Source organism: Arvicola amphibius, chromosome 13, assembly GCF_903992535.2.
Source record: "Arvicola amphibius chromosome 13, mArvAmp1.2, whole genome shotgun sequence".
Classification (NCBI taxonomy): domain Eukaryota; kingdom Metazoa; phylum Chordata; class Mammalia; order Rodentia; family Cricetidae; genus Arvicola; species Arvicola amphibius.
Genome location: NC_052059.1, coordinates 68,228,780 through 68,244,346, shown reverse-complemented (window position 1 = coordinate 68,244,346; position 15,567 = coordinate 68,228,780). Strand labels below are relative to the sequence as shown.

The following is a 15,567-nucleotide window of genomic DNA, read 5'->3' as shown; positions in this document are numbered from 1 at the left end:
TTTTATTTATACACACACACACACACACACACCTTCAGAGGAATACAAATAATACAAATGATTTTTCTACTCGTGGTATGATAACTACTGAACTGTTGGAGAGTGATGTTTAAATTATTCAGCATGCTTAAAATTAGTACTTATATTGTGTTTGAGCAAACAGAACATGGAAAGAATGGAAAAGGATTAACTTAAATTTATTAATGCCAAGGGGAAGGAAGGTAACAGTTCCTGACCCTCCAGCTGTATCCACAGTTTGGCCAGGAACAGGCTCTGCCAGAGGCTAGGGCCAGCGCTACATAGTCTGTGGTTAATGGAGGTGTCTGAGGAGGGGCGAGCACACCAGCTGCTCTAGGCTCCTTTGCTTCCCCAGAATTGAGGAAGTGGTCATTTATTATTTTTTAGGAGTTCCCCTGCCCACCCAATCCTCTCAAAATCGGGAGCAATCGGGTACAAGTTTTTTTTTTTTTTTCTTTTCCTTTTCACCTCCTGAAGTCTTGGGTTTCCCCATATTGTTCCCTGCCCCTCCCACATTTCCAAAGTCCAAGGGCCAGAGGAAGAGAATCCAGCAGCCACCAGCAGTGAGGATGCTGGGGTTCAGTCATCAGCATCATCACTGGAGTCTGAGTTGGCTGGCATCATAGGATCATCGATGAGTGAGAAGTCCCTTTCTGAGCTCTCATAGCCCTGAGATAAATCGTCTTCCTCTTCCTCCTCTTCCTCATCGTCCTCATGTTGCAGTGTTGGTAACCGCAAGGCAGTACCAGAGGTGGTGGTAGCTGGGGAAGAAGGGTAGCCAGTGGTTCTCAAGCCTGGATGGTGATGGTGGTGGTGGTGGGGGTGGGGATGGTGGTGGTGGTGATGAAGCATGGTGCTGGAGTCTACATGAGGGGACGCTGCTGCACCACCCATCACAAACGGCATAAACGGCAGAGCTGCAGAAGTGGCGCTGCTGGGACCAAGAGACGACACAGACTGTAGGTTACCACTGCTGTGCTGAAAGGTGTTATGCAGAGACAGGGACCCAGTGCTTCCACCCTGCATCAGGGCCATCATCTTAGAAAGGTCTGGTCTTGTCCTACGGACACGCTTCTTGCTGTTCTCTGGTGCAATAGGCCCTGGCAAAACCCGATTGAATGCAGTTTCTGCATAGTGTCCCTGTGTGGAAGGAACAAAAGAAGACAGTAAAAGGATGGGGGTTAAGTTAGGCAGTGGTGGCGCACGCCTTTAATCCCAGCACTTGGGAGGAAGAGGCAGGTGGATCTCTGTGAGTTCAAGTCCAGCCTGGTCTACAGAGTTCCAGGACACCTGGGTCCACATAGAGAAACCCGGTTTTGGGGGAAAAAAAAGTGGAGGTGGGGGGCAGGGGAAGACAGGACTCAACCCAGAAACCTAGCTTAGAAATGATTGCTCAAAAGTCAAGTTTGGCCAGACTGGTGGTAATGGGGGGAAGGAAATGCTGAAGCATTCTGATATTGAGGGTGAGAACAATATTTGACCAAGTTTTTCTCCCCTTCACATTCCATCACACTTTCATCGCAGGGAACCATTTCCTTAGCTAGCAAGGGGTCTGAGTGAGGTAGTGCACAGAGAAATGTCCTGAGTGTGGAGGGCCAGCAGCTTCCTGACGTGATCTTATGTGCAGCACAACGATACAGACATTAACAGTTGTTCTGCATCATCACACAGGGGCAGGGCAGCCTAAGACATCTAGCTTGGAATACAGCTATTTTTAAGCCAGCTTGGGCTACTGAGTGAGACTCTATCTCAAAACAAACAAAGGAGAAGACAAAAAGCTCACGCAAATAAATCTCTACAAAAAAAATAAATCTTACATCGGCCTAATTTTAAATTCCTGCCCTAGATATTTTAATTTGGTTATACTCACTAAGGCTAGAACCTACTACCTTAGACCTTTGTTTTACGATGTCCCAAGCACCATATGGGATGAACTACACTAAGCACATACATTAGGTACCTGAGTCTGGATATTTCAAGGCTTAAAATCCAAACGTAGTTGACATAGAACACACCCTTTTAACCGGAAAAGTGAACACTGAACACTCGTGGAATGCCTAGATTCCTGCAGGTCTCAGTAATAATGTAGCATTAAAATTGCTGCCAGTTTTAGACTAAGAGGTAAGAATTGTGGAACTAAGAATTGTACCCAGCAAGGAGACATATGTCTACAGTCCCAGCTATTGAGAAGATAGTGAGAGGAGGATCACTGTGGCCTAGGAGTTTGGAGATAGCCTGAGGACAATTTTATGGAGTTGGTCTCTCCTTCCACTGTGATCTGTGCTCTGAGGATTGAACAGGTTATCAAGGCTAGTTTAGCGGGAAGCACTTTTACCACCAGCCCGAAGTGTTGATAGGTTAAACTGAATGTACACGATCAAATCTAAACATTATATTTGAAAATTACTATAATAATATATATATATCATAAACTATATATTATACTACACACAGCAATATATAAAACATATAAAACTGTACATGGGGACACTAAGAGAGACTTACATAGATCTAATCTACTCGAGCTAATTAATTCTATATTAAGTTAGTGGGTTTAATCTAAACACTGCCACCCCGTTTGTTTGTTTGTTTTTTTGGAGACAGGGTTTCACTATGTGGCTCTGCCTGGTCTAGAACTCTTTGTAGATTAGGGTGAACCCAAACTCAAGAGATTCACCTGCTTCTGCCTCTCAAATGCTGGAATTAAAGGTATGCACCACTATTTTGAGCTTAAAACACCCAACTATTAAAGAGGTAAAGGACTTGAAAAAAATTCCTTAGTTATGTAGAAGACAAGGATAAGCCTTGATGCTTCCTTTAACACCAAAAAGTACTACAGCTGAAAATACCAATAAAATTTCTCTGTTGAACTCAAGGTAACTTTACTCAAACCATACAGAGGGAAAGGAAATGTGTCAGCGACCATGGAATCTCTAGGACATGTCAGAAAGCAGGAGTAAAGTGCTACGCTCTCACCTTTTTCCCATTTCTAGAGTTGGCAGGCTGTATTGGTTCCATTCCCAAACAGTTCAATTCTGTCTTATTGTTTTTTTTACATCTCTGCCACTTCTGTTTTCTACGTTCCTCCATATACTGCAATAGAAAAGAATTGATTACCATAGAGGAGTGTCTGTTTGACAATAAACCTGTCGTCTATAACTCAAAATCAGTCGCCATGGAAACTGCCATTAGAGGGTTCTGGCCCCCAGACAGGGGGTGGGGAGGGTGTCTGTGTAATCGTTTGACAGGAACACTTATTAAGGGTTTAGTTTTAAGAAGTCCCGGGATATTACAGTGTTTTGAATCTCAGAATAATTCTAGGAAACAACACTGGATGTTACCATTCTTATTTTGCAGATGCAGAAACTGGTAAAAAATGTGGCATGATTTCTTGGTCTCATACACCTAGATACCAAGAAACTTTAGATCTAGCTAGATGGAACTCCACTCACCGCTAGAAATCGGGGATCAACAGCAAACTCTGGATGACCCTGTAACCACATCTCCAGTTCCGCCCGGCGAGGGGCCTCCTCACCCACCAGCAAAGTACCATCCACCTTATTGATGACAGGGATCCGGGTCTCCAAGCTCAGATCGAGGTGATTGGGCTCTTCCATGCACTCCACCTCCAGCTGCAAACCCAGAATCCACCCCCATGAGCACATACACTTCTTTGGAGTGAGTGGGGAGGGAAAGGAATCGGGGCCAATGGGACCTCAATCCCAAATGCCATCAATTACTAATGATCTAGTCACTAGGTAGTTTTTTTCACGAGGCAATTGGTTCCCTACTGCTCACCTCCACCAGTTTCTTCCTGCTCCCCTTCTTCTTATGGAACAGTGGGTGTCCGTCTCCCACCACACCATTAGCTATCAGTCTGTGCTTCTGGAATGTTAGCTTCAGCCCTTCTTCCTGTGGAGACAAGGACCCACCCGAGAGATCACATCGATGTTCTTATAATAAACTGTGACTAATGGCTATCCTATGGTTCAATGATGACCAAAGAATAGAAATCAGATACAAAATGAAACCCTTTCCTTAGATTTCCTATCTTCAACTAATAGCCCCCATGCAGTTTTTGTTCTATTTTTTAAAAATTACTTTTTAGACTTTAGATTATCATATATTAACATCATTTCTCTCTTCCCTTTCCTCCCTCCAAACTCTCCTGTAAACTTTTCCTTATTCTCCTTCAAATTCATGGCCTCATTTTTCATTAATTGTTGTTTCTCAGGGTTGACCATTTGGTATTGGATGCCCAGTCACTGCAGCTGGTGGTGAGAACTACAATGTCTCCCATTCTCAGCGATCTTTAGTTGTCTCAGGTTAGCACGTCTCTTTGCTGTCGTCCTTTATTGGCTCATGTTGGCGAGACGTTATGGTGTAGCTTCTTTCTCTTTCTTGTTTTAATTTGAGACAGGGTCTCTGTATCGGTGGTGCTCCACCTTTCTAATGCTGTGATCTCTTAACACAGTTCCTCACATTGTGCTGACCCCCAACCATAAAATTATTTTCATTGGTACTTCAAAACTATAATTTTGCTACCATTATGAATCATAATGTAAATATCTATGTATTCCATTGGTCTTAGGTGATCCCTTTGAAAGAACCATCCCTTAAAGAGGCCATGACCCACAGTTTAAGAACCACTGCTTTCTTCAAGCTTACTATGTAGGCCAGGCTGATACTGAACTCACAGAAGGTGTGTATCACCATGCCCAGCTAACTGTAGCTTCAGTGGTCCCTAGGAGACACAGTCTCAGGCAAAGGCCTCATGGCTCTTAAAACTGGCTCAGCTCCTATGTTGCAGATCTGTCAGCTGGGTTTGGCTCTGTGCTCCTCTTACCCCCAGCTGACCACAACAGCTAATTTAAGTTTTAAAATATCGAGGAACTGTTGTCCAGCATCAGCATAGCAGGTCATTATGGGTAAAATCCTACTGTTCTTATTACATACTAATTTAATACACTTTTTTTTCCCCTTTCAGTAAGGTTCATAAGGCTTATAGGTAACCAGGAAAAATAGAAATCTCCAAATATAAGATTAAAAAACAATTTTAGTAAGAATAATTTTTTTTGTTTTAATGTCTCAAAATATTCAGGTGTGATTTGAACAGCTTTCTTATAATGTATTTTCACACTTAAACAATCAGGCTCAGATCTAGAATTTAACCTTCTGAAGTGTTTAGTTCATTCCCTCCCAAAAATGATGATTTCTAATTAAACAACCTATGATATCTTTTAATTTCATTTTTATCCTTTCTTTATGAAAAAATTTTCCCTAAGTTTACTCTGATTTTTACAGCGTTTACCACCCTTTTTTTTTTTTTTTTTTGAGACGGGGTCTCACTATTGAGGACGGTCTACACATGTACTCCACTTGCCCCTACCTCCCAAGTGCTATATTCTAGTAATTAAGTTAGTTAACAAGTTGCATGTCCTCCCCTACTTCTCAATGCCTACGCTGAGCTTACGTCTTTGATCTGAACCGTAAACTCCTTCTCATCCATGCCTCGGCGAAGTTTGGTAAACTGGGCTGCCGCTGTGGTGACTGCAGATGCTTCCTCCTCTACCATGGAAGCCGCACTGCTACTTCGTGGGGTGGGGACAGGCGAGTCCCCATATTCTCCTGGGGTCAAAGAGGGGCTGTCTAATAAATGGTTGCCTGGCCCCAAAATTCCTCCTGTTGTTATTTCCTGACTCCGGCGGATAGAAGGCCATTTTCCTGAGAGTACAGCCTGGCAGACGAGGTCAATGCGGTTTATCAGAACACGATCCTGAATGACAGAAATGAATAATATTTTAAGAGTCTGAATAGTATGCAACCCTCATCTCCACGGTCACGCCATTGTTATAGCAGGTACAATGAAAAGACAGAAAGGAAGTAATACTATCACATCCTGAAATAAACTAAAGCGTTTCATATAAACATAGGCAATGCTAAACAAAGGAGAAACCAAAGGAGCAACACCATCTCCTGAAGCTGTTTCTGACTCTGCGTGTGTAGATAGGAGACTGGTACCTTGGGCCATTCAGAGGCTCTTTGTCTTTCCTGCAGCAGCAGCAGCTCGGGGGTCATCTGTTCTCCATCTTCATTTGGAAATCCATCTTGGGACATAGTGAGGGACAGAAGGCTCTCTTCATCATAGAGTTTCGGACGGGACCGGTCAGCAGCTAGAGATCACACAGCATGTGTAAGCAAAGATTATGTTGAATTGGAATGGTATTATGTGAACTAGGCCAAACAAATAACAGATGTGCTATGACATTTTATCAAGTAAAAACTGAACTCTCTCAAGAGGATGCATTTTAAAAGGGAAGGGTGGAGGGGTAGGGGGCCCACAGCCTGTTCCATGCACTCACTTAACTTCTCTTCCTTCTCGTCCTCACTCTCGTCAGTGCTGGAGCTGGAGCTGGATGAGGATGAAGAAGAGGAGGATGACGGTGACAACTTGCTCAAGTCCAGCTCAGAGTCTGAATCCTCCTCCTCCTCCAGTTTGACTGGTGGAATACTCCGGGGTAGAGGGGCTGTATCCGAGGAGGCTACACGCACTTCATAGTCTTGTGGGGCGAGTCGGCTCCTAGCCACCACCTCATTTTCTAGCTTTAAAGTCAGACTCTCCAGACTGGGGACCTGGACAGCAGTCTCCTCAGGTGACTTTTCCACAGGAGCATCTGGGCGCAGGGGTGACGGTGAGGCAGTGCGTGAGGGACACTGCTGGTGCAGCAGTGGGGTAGAGCATCGCGACAGGGATGCAGCTGGTGCTCCTGCCTGATGGTTCTGCATATAATTCATCCGGGCAGCCAGGAAAGAGAAGTCTGGGTCCTGCATGATGTTGCAGTCTGTTTGGCTCACTCCGTGGCGGGCTGCCCCTCGTAGAAGCTCCCCATCATGACGGACAGGTTCCCACCATTTGGGCAATTCAAGACCTGGAGGCTGACACAATGCCAGCCGATCTTCTAAAAGGGGGTGGCATAAAACTTGTTCCCGTAAGCGCCGAAGCAATTCAATACGGTAGAGGGTCCGCGAGGCTCTCTCTTCAGTGATGGGCTCAATGAACAGATTAGGGTCTGGGGGTTCTGCAAGAGACAAAGGTGGAAAAAGAAGTTAGCCAAAGGCTGATCTGTTAGCAACACAGCCCCGTTTACCAAAGACTCTACAAATCTTACCATCGCCAGCAGCTGGAGGAAGGCGGCACACCTGTCGACACATGGCCACAAAGCCATGGAAGTACTTGGTGAGGCTTTCATCCGTTTTCTTGTCCAGTCGAGCAAAGGTGCGGAAGCGACCCCAGTGAAACTGCATGTTGTCAGGGTCGTACTCCACACCAAAGCTAGACACTACTCGGTAGAAATCAGTTTGCTCACGCCTCGTCCACCTAAGGCAGGAAGAGTAAAACCATTGATCAGAGCACAGGAAAACCGATTATTATGTAGGCTGACTTAAAACACTAGAAAATACAAAAATTAAGTCTGAAACTAACAAGCCCAGAAGAGGTAATGAGAGGAACTAAGTGACATATAGAATTATCAAGTGAAGGGGAAGATGATTTAGGTCAACACACAGTGAGATGAAGTGGAGGCCAACCACTGTGCATACACAACGGTCCTTTTGTTATGCCTCTGTCCATCTCTTTCTCGCTCAGTCACTGTGTCTACATCTATACTAAAACCTTTCCGTAATGAATTCCATCCATCTTCATTAATAAAATAAAGAAAAAAGGTGAATTCGAGGCCAGCTTGGTCTACAAGAGCTAGTTCCAGATAAGTGCCAAGGCTTCAGAGAAACTGTGCCTTGAAAAACCAATAAAGAATGAAGGAAGGATGGAAGGAAGGGAGGGAGGGCTAGGGAGACGGCTTGGCTTAGTGGTTAAGAGTACTGACTCTTTCACAGAGGTTTGGCGGCTAACAACAATCCATAACTCTAGTTCCAGGGTGTCTGCCACCCTTTCTGACCTTGCTGGGTACCAGGCACATGTCACATATACATGTAGGCAAAACAATCATTCCTACAAGCATAATAAAATTTTAAAAATGCTTTTTCCTGGGCATGATGGTAAAACTTTTAATCGTAGCACTCAGGACGCAGAGGCAGGCAGACCTCTGTGAGTTCAAAGTCAGCCTGGTCTACCTGTTAAGTTCCAGGCCAGCTGGGGCCACAATGCCACAGGAGAAAAAAAGAAGTAAAGAGGGGTGAGATGGCTCAGTGGTTAAGAGTGCTTGCTTTTCTTGCAGAGGACCAGAGTTCAACTCCCAACATCTGCACAGAGTGAACTGAACCCAAAACTCCTGCTTCTAATGTCCTCTTCTGGCTTCCGTGGAAAGCTATAAACAAGTGGCATTCACTCACAGACACATACACACAGATACTTTAAAAATAAAAATAATAAAAAAGTCTTAAAGAGCAAGCACACAGGACATCTTCCTATCATTTTGCTTGTTAAACCTAAATGAATTGTTTTTCTTTTAAAATATCAGTAGAAGGGATTTTAGAGCCTAAGACTGCACACGGAACGTAAGGGCTGTGCCGCTGAGCTGTATCCCCAGCCCATAGCAAAATCCTAAGTACTAGTTAGAGAGGAAGGCAGAAAAGATGATCCGTCTAGGGAATACCAAGTAAATCCTTCCTGCCATACTTTCTCAGTACAGACCCACAGCTGACACAAACTACTAGCTGTGCTATACCGTTGCTGCTTTTCCCGCCTTGCAATCTCTTTGAGTTTAAAGGCTGCTTCACAACGCCGGCGTCTGCGATCCCCGCGCTCCGCGGCCTCCATCTTCAGCTGTTCTCTCTTGTAGCTGCGCTGGTAGGCTGTGACCAGGCGGCGGAGCCTGGCTGTCAGGGCAGAGCCCGGAGGCCAGAATAAATGCCCTGGCTGTTGAGTCACCTGGGCTGTGGGAAACAAAGCAGAATGAATAGGGTGTACAGACAGAAGAGTAGAAATGACACTTGTGTTTCTACTCATGAAAAGGCAAAGCTTTTAGATATCCCAGCATAAGACATTAGTCAAAAATCCCCCAACCTAACCCTTACAAAAATAGACTGTTTGATCTAGAATTTACCTTCTTCTCCATCAATGACTGAGATCTCCTCATCCATCATCATCAAGGGATCACCCTAGAGAAGGAGATCCACCCCACAGGATGGAGAGGGGAGTGAAAGGGGAGAAGTTGGCACTCTGAAATCACTTTCTTGTGTATGTCCTTCTGGGGCACCAAGGGATAAGAAAAATTTCTAATGAAAGGAACTCTCACAAAAATTTGGAAGCAACCAAAGAAAAGAACAAGTAGAACTCAAACAGTTAGTTCTTGATAATGGTGAGACTCCAGGATTGGGGATTTGTTGAATAACAGCTATTAGCACCTGGTTTGCACCCCACCTCCTCCACACCATCTCACCCATGCCCTTCAGCTGGCATTGTTATCCTTGTTATCCAGCTTACATTCTGTTATTCTAGTCTAAGACTGATCTTTATTATACATGTTTGGGTGCTTTGCCCGCATGTGTGTCTGTGCACTGTGCGTGTGCCTGCTGCCTGTGCAGACCAGGAACAGGAATCACATCCTCTGGACTGGAGTTATACGACTGGTTCTGAGAATCAGACCTGGGTCCTCTAGAGGAACAGTCGGTGCTCTTTAACCACTGAGCCATCTCTCGAGCACTTGTAGTTTACATTCTTAAAAGTTTATTTACTTTCCACATATACAGATGTATTAGCATAATTAACACACTTCAAGTATAATTAGAATAATATACTTCAAGGTTCAGAGAATGAGATAATATTACTAATAGATAAAAGCTACACTCTAAAGGATTTCTTACCTCATCCTCTGGGTCCTTTGGGGGACCCTGGAGTGGCTTATATTCAGGATCTTCACAATCCTTATCAAAGTCAATCCTAGAATTATCCAGAAACAAAGAAGAAAAGAGAACAATATATATCCTATCACTAGGAGATCAGACCAAACATACAAGCCAGCAAAGACTACTCTCTAATCTCATGCTTTCAGGAATGGGGGCCAGGATTCAAGCTGTGCTTATGTTAAGAATCGCTCTGAGGGAATAAATAATTGTAAGTTAACAAAGCACATATCAAAATTTCCTGACTTGAAAAAACAAAACACTTTTATCCACTTTTTAAAATAGTTTTTTTATGTGTATGGGTGTTTTAAATATATGCATACCTGCGCATTGTGTGAGATGTACCGGGTGCACATAGGACTGGAGTTACATACGGTATTTAGACATCATTTGGGTACTGGAAACTGAACCTGGGTCCTCCGGAAGAGCAACTATAGTGTTCTTAAGTGCCGAGCCATCTCTCCATCTCTGTAGTCCTAACTTTTTGGGGACAAAATCTTACTAAACTGTTGCTGAGGCTAGTCTTAAACTGATAGACTCAAGCATCTTTCTGCTTCAAGCCTCCAGACTACCTGCCATCATAGCTAGCAGTAAGTCAAATACTTTGATCCATATTTCCCTTTTCTTTACTCTTTTTATTGTTTAATAACTTCCCCCTCTTTCACAACTATTTACCATTTATTAATTTTGCATGGTGTTTTTTTTTTAAAAGATTTATTTTATGTGTATGTGTGACTGCCTAAACAATGTATGTTTGTGTACTAGGTGTCTGCCTGTTGTTGGGATGGGTATTGAATCCTTTAGAACGGAAGCTTCAGGGAACTGTGAGTAAATCTGAACCCCCTGAAAGAGCTGGAAGTGCTCTTAAGTACTGAGCCACTGGTGTTGGTTTCACACAAGCCAGAGTCATCTGAAAGGAGGGAGCTCAACTGAGGAAATGCCTCCTCAAGACTGGGCTGCGGGCAAGTCAGTAAGACATCCTTAAAACTAGTGATTGGTGGAGGAGGGCCCAGTCCACTTTGTGTTCCTGCTTTGTATGAGTTTCTGCCCTCGCTGCTTTGATGACGAACTGTTCTATGGGACTGTGGCTGAAATAAACCTTTTCCTCCCTAAGTTGCTTTGTCATGGTATTTCATCACAGCAATAATAACCCTAAGATATTATCTCTCCACACCATGTTCATATTTTCTAAAATGTATTAATTTTCTCTACTTTGCTCTTGAGCAGAAGGGTGACAGAATGATTTGCAATAAATACATTTCTTTTGTTAGTCCTTTACAAACCAAAGTGAAGATGTAGTCAGTCACAATAGTCTTGTTCATGCAGAAATTTATAGAGTCCTTAACATGTCCCTCAGGTCTCCATGTGAGAAGTTTTGTTAAACTCACTGGCACCCAAACCAGGGCAACACTGCCCTACTTGGTGACTCAGTATTAGCATGGCAGCTCATCATCAGGACATGTTCCCAGGTGAAGGAGTACTTTTATGTTTCAGATACCATGGGAAATGTCTAAAACTGTCTAAAGCTCTGCCACATAAGTGACCCATGAGAACTGACTGACTGTTATTTTCCAGTAGAATTAGTTTATCTTCCCAGTTACTACAGCTATACTGTGATTATTGTGTAAGCCTTCTGGGAAGAACACCGATTTTCACCTGCAGTTACAGCAATGTGTGATTAAGGCCAGTGTCTAGGGTCCAATCTGCTGGTCCTATTCTTTATAAGAACTTGTTACACATGAGTATAACCACCATTAGGAATCTCAGTGATGGGGTTAGTATGGTGGTGCACGCCTTTAATCCCAGCACTCGGGAGGGAGAGGCAGGTGAATCTCTGAGTTTGAGGTGCGCCTGGTCTACAAAGCAAGTTCCAGGCCATCAGAAAGACCTGGAACTCTATGAGACCCTGTCTCAAAACAAAAACAAAAACGGAGTAAAACAAAAGGAATCCTGCTTCATTCAGCCCAGGCTAGGGTTAGGAGAATCGGCATAAGCAGCACAGGGCAGACCCAAGTGAAGGCACCACCAATGCTTACCCTTCCACCAGGTCTGAGAAATTATCTAACACTCTATGTTCCGCTGCAATAGCTTTGTCATCTGGCCTGCCAGCCTTTTCCAGGAAACACAAGGCCGGGTCTGCCCTCATGGTGTTATATTTTTCATAGCCTAGAAGAACAAGGGACACAGATTGAAGAAATTCCAATGTCTGTACTTATTTTGTATACTGTTGGTATCATTAGACTATGGCTTTGCTCAGAATAAAAATATTAACTTGGATAGGTGTTAATACCACTATATTTATAACTTTTGTAGTTTTCACCTGGTTGACAATAACTTAATACATAACTCGTCTTAAGGTGACTGGTCTATAGAGTCATTTAATAATTTTTAGATTACTATTCTTAGTACAGAAATAAAGAAAATAGCTTAATAATTTATGATTTTTATCACACATTCTCAAATGAAGAACAAGAAACATACCTGAAAGTAAAGAGATTCCCAGTGAGTACTTATACTGAACTCTAAACTTCTGTGTCTTGTTAGTAAATCAAATGCCCATCTTTTAATTAGTTTATTAATTTTTTAAGTAGGATCTCCTTGTGTAGCCCTGGCTGGCCTAGGACACACGAAATCTGCCTGTGTCTGCATTCCAAGTGCTGGGATTAAAGGGATGCACCACCTAATGTCTGGCTTGTTCACAACTTTTCTTAGCCCATTACATTTCTAAAAAACATGTAAATTAAGTAACTTTATTTTAGGAAGTAAACAAAAAGAGTATGTTTAAAAATTCATTCCAGTACATCAAAGGATAAAGCTAATATTCACTGATTCTAATGCCTGGAATTTCTTATCAGCTTTTGCCTGATAAGAAATTAGTACTCATTGCTACCTCAGACTACTAAACCTTTAGACAAGTGAGACATAAGTCACTGAAATTAAATATGGTTATTATTGGGGCTGGAGAGATGGCTCAGAGGTTAAGAGCATTGCCTGCTCTTCCAAAGGTCCTGAGTTCGATTCCCAGCAACCACATGGTGGCTCACAACCATCTGTAATGGGGTCTGGTGCCCTCTTCTGGCCTGCAGGCAGACACACAAACAGAATATTGTATACATAATAAATAAATAAATAAAATTAAAAATATGGTTATTATTAACAGAACTTGACATATATTACTTGCCTTGACTTGTAGATTCCTAATATAGACCCCACAATACACAGGGAGGTGAGAAGACAGACGGAGAGGCTCCCTGCCTTTAACTATCTATCTGGAATTCCTTGAACATTTGATTATAGAACTAGTCTGTTACAGACATTAACAGAAAAGCAATATTGCAGAGGGTACCTACCATGTTTAAAAACACCAATGAGCAGGGACTTGTCAGCTTCGCTGTCCCACCACGCTGTTGGAACTTCCAGCTGATCCACTACTGGGAACCATATGTCAATCTCACTAAATGTGAAGTCAGTAAAGCAACGTCAGAAATAGAAGTGATAATCCCTTGAAAGATTATTAAAGGTTGCTTGCTTTATTCATCAATTAAATGTTTATGCTTATGCTGTATTTCTATGAACTTGTGATAAATACAGGATTAAAGGCTTGATGCAGAGATTTTTAATTATTAGATATCTCTTATATTTTTGGTTGTGAGCCTAGCCTTTAATGGCTAAGCCATCCCTCCAGGCCAATTATCAGATATCTCAAAGACAGTATAGGAGGAAGTAAGCAAACCAGTCACTCCTGGAACAAGGAAGGATAAATAACATGAAAGAGTGCATAAATACAAAGAGGCTGGCAAGGTGGCTCAGCAGGTGAAGGAGCTTGCTACCAAGTCTGACATCCTGAGTTCAATCCCTGGAACCCACACAGGAGAGAAACTGTGCTGGCAATTTGTCTTCGGAGTGCCACAAGCATGTCATGGCATATCCCCGTCCTCCCCACAACACAAAACAACAGATGATAGATAGATGATTGATAGATAGATAGATAGATAGATAGATAGATAGATAGATAGATAGATAGTAGATACATGATGGATGGATGGATGGATGGATGGATGGATGGACGGACAGATACAGGAATGAATGTTAACGAAAGGGACTTCACCTTGCGATGGCACCCCCTAACACCTTCTCTGCTTGGTCTCCAATAACTTCTTGCCTCAGATAGTACAGCATCCGTACTCTCAACAGTACCCTAGAAGGGAGAGACACCTTAGCAACAGTGTAGCAAGCCTTCGTGAGGACTTATCTGCACAGCGCTCTTACTTGTTACACTGATGTTTCAAGTGCTTCTTATAACTCTCATCTTGGAACAGAGTATCAGGGTTATATTTCCGGATCCAGTCTGCCTTATGAATGTCAAAAGTACTTTGTGACTTTACTTTTTTCCCCTTACGCCCACGTGGCACAGGGATAGACAGACCTGGGAAAGGGGAGACATCAAAGACTTGGATTGAGAAAAACCCTTACAACTGAAAAGGACTAAATACCCTCTAGAAAGACGAAGAGGTAGGAGTTGATAATTACCTGAATGATTCTGCAATTCTTTTGTCTTGCCATTTTCAGCAGGGCTAATCAAGTCCCAAATGAAGCTCTTGATATTCTCATCCCCGCGGTAGTGCAGAAGACAGTACACAAGGATGGCACGGCATATTGTCTCCACATCTCTTTCAGTCATGCGCCGCTTAAAGCGTCCATGAGACAAAATATCTCGCCAACGTCCCCAACTAACAAAACAGAAAAGGCAACACATATATTTTTGGAGAGATTCAAATTCAGTGATATTATCCTGGCTCCCAGAATTGCCATCGTCCCAAAAGTGGAAAACAAACAGAAGCTCCCTCAAAGGTAGTGTTTCTACATGATGCCTCCTGGACACATCCTCCAATCTGAAAGGCAACAGCGTCAGGAGTCAGTCAGCACAGAGGTGTCCTACTGCTCGGCAAGTTGCATTCTTACCCATATACGAGGAGATGCTTTTCCACCCGAAAGCAGTCAGTGCGCCCATAGGTGTGATGCCGGTCATGTCTTCGGGAGCGCGGCCGCTCATCATCCTCACTTTCCAAATCAGAAAACTCAACCAGGTCATCATCTTTCAGAGTGCTGAAGTGTCGAGTCTGTTTCCGCACTCGAGGTGTGTCAATCACCAAGTTATTCTATATAGAGAGCAAGAGCTATTTCTCTGGTCTGCTAACAGGCAAAGTCACTTATAAACTGACATAATCTTGAATGTAAGTTATGAAAATACTCAGAGTTTAGGGCATGTAAAACAATCTACAAGGCTCAGGAAGGAAAAGGTGGTTAACATCTGTGGTGGTTTAAATAAGAATGGGCCCCACAGAATCACAGATTTGAATGCCTGGTCACCAGGGAGTGCATTATTAGAAAGGATCAGAGCACAAGGCCTTGCTGCAGTAGGTGTGGCCTTGCTGGAGGAAGTGTGTCACTTGGGGTGGGCTTTAGGATTTCAAAAGCTCAAGCCAGGCCCCATGTCTTCGTCTTCCTGCAGCCTTTGAATCTTATATGAAGGACTCTGAGCTACCATGTCTGCCTGTGTACCATCATGTCTCCTGCCATGACACTAACGGACTCAACCTCCGAACTGTAAGCAAGCACCAATTAAATGCTTTGCTTTGTAAAAGTTGCCATGGTTGTGGTGTCTCTTCACAGCGATAGAGCAATGAC

The 15,567-nt window shown here is 43.2% G+C and overlaps 1 protein-coding gene and 1 non-coding gene across 5 annotated transcripts in view; both read right to left on the bottom strand.

The window, feature by feature from the left end:
- Positions 1–181: 181 nt before the first annotated feature.
- The window catches only part of Chd8 (chromodomain helicase DNA binding protein 8), a 66,960-nt gene continuing 51,574 nt past the window's right edge, over positions 182–15,567 (bottom strand). For 3 of the 4 annotated variants that reach the window (XM_038309839.2, XM_038309841.2, XM_038309840.2), the window contains 17 exons: positions 14,842–15,038; positions 14,410–14,609; positions 14,149–14,329; positions 13,988–14,077; positions 13,230–13,333; positions 11,916–12,045; positions 9,841–9,916; positions 9,081–9,135; positions 8,703–8,910; positions 7,188–7,396; positions 6,381–7,097; positions 6,040–6,191; positions 5,492–5,794; positions 3,817–3,930; positions 3,471–3,650; positions 2,995–3,111; positions 182–1,158 (listed from right to left, as the gene is read on the bottom strand). In XM_038309839.2, the coding sequence (XP_038165767.1) occupies positions 598–1,158; positions 2,995–3,111; positions 3,471–3,650; positions 3,817–3,930; positions 5,492–5,794; positions 6,040–6,191; positions 6,381–7,097; positions 7,188–7,396; positions 8,703–8,910; positions 9,081–9,135; positions 9,841–9,916; positions 11,916–12,045; positions 13,230–13,333; positions 13,988–14,077; positions 14,149–14,329; positions 14,410–14,609; positions 14,842–15,038 (3,594 nt within the window). In that variant the 3' untranslated portion in view covers positions 182–597. The remainder of the gene's footprint in view (positions 1,159–2,994; positions 3,112–3,470; positions 3,651–3,816; positions 3,931–5,491; positions 5,795–6,039; positions 6,192–6,380; positions 7,098–7,187; positions 7,397–8,702; positions 8,911–9,080; positions 9,136–9,840; positions 9,917–11,915; positions 12,046–13,229; positions 13,334–13,987; positions 14,078–14,148; positions 14,330–14,409; positions 14,610–14,841; positions 15,039–15,567) is intronic. The other variant, XM_038309842.2, reaches the window with a different exon arrangement.
- Positions 11,228–11,337, bottom strand: LOC119800565. Its single transcript, XR_005283056.1, has one exon. It is a non-coding gene; the product is annotated as a small nucleolar RNA U6-53/MBII-28 (small nucleolar RNA).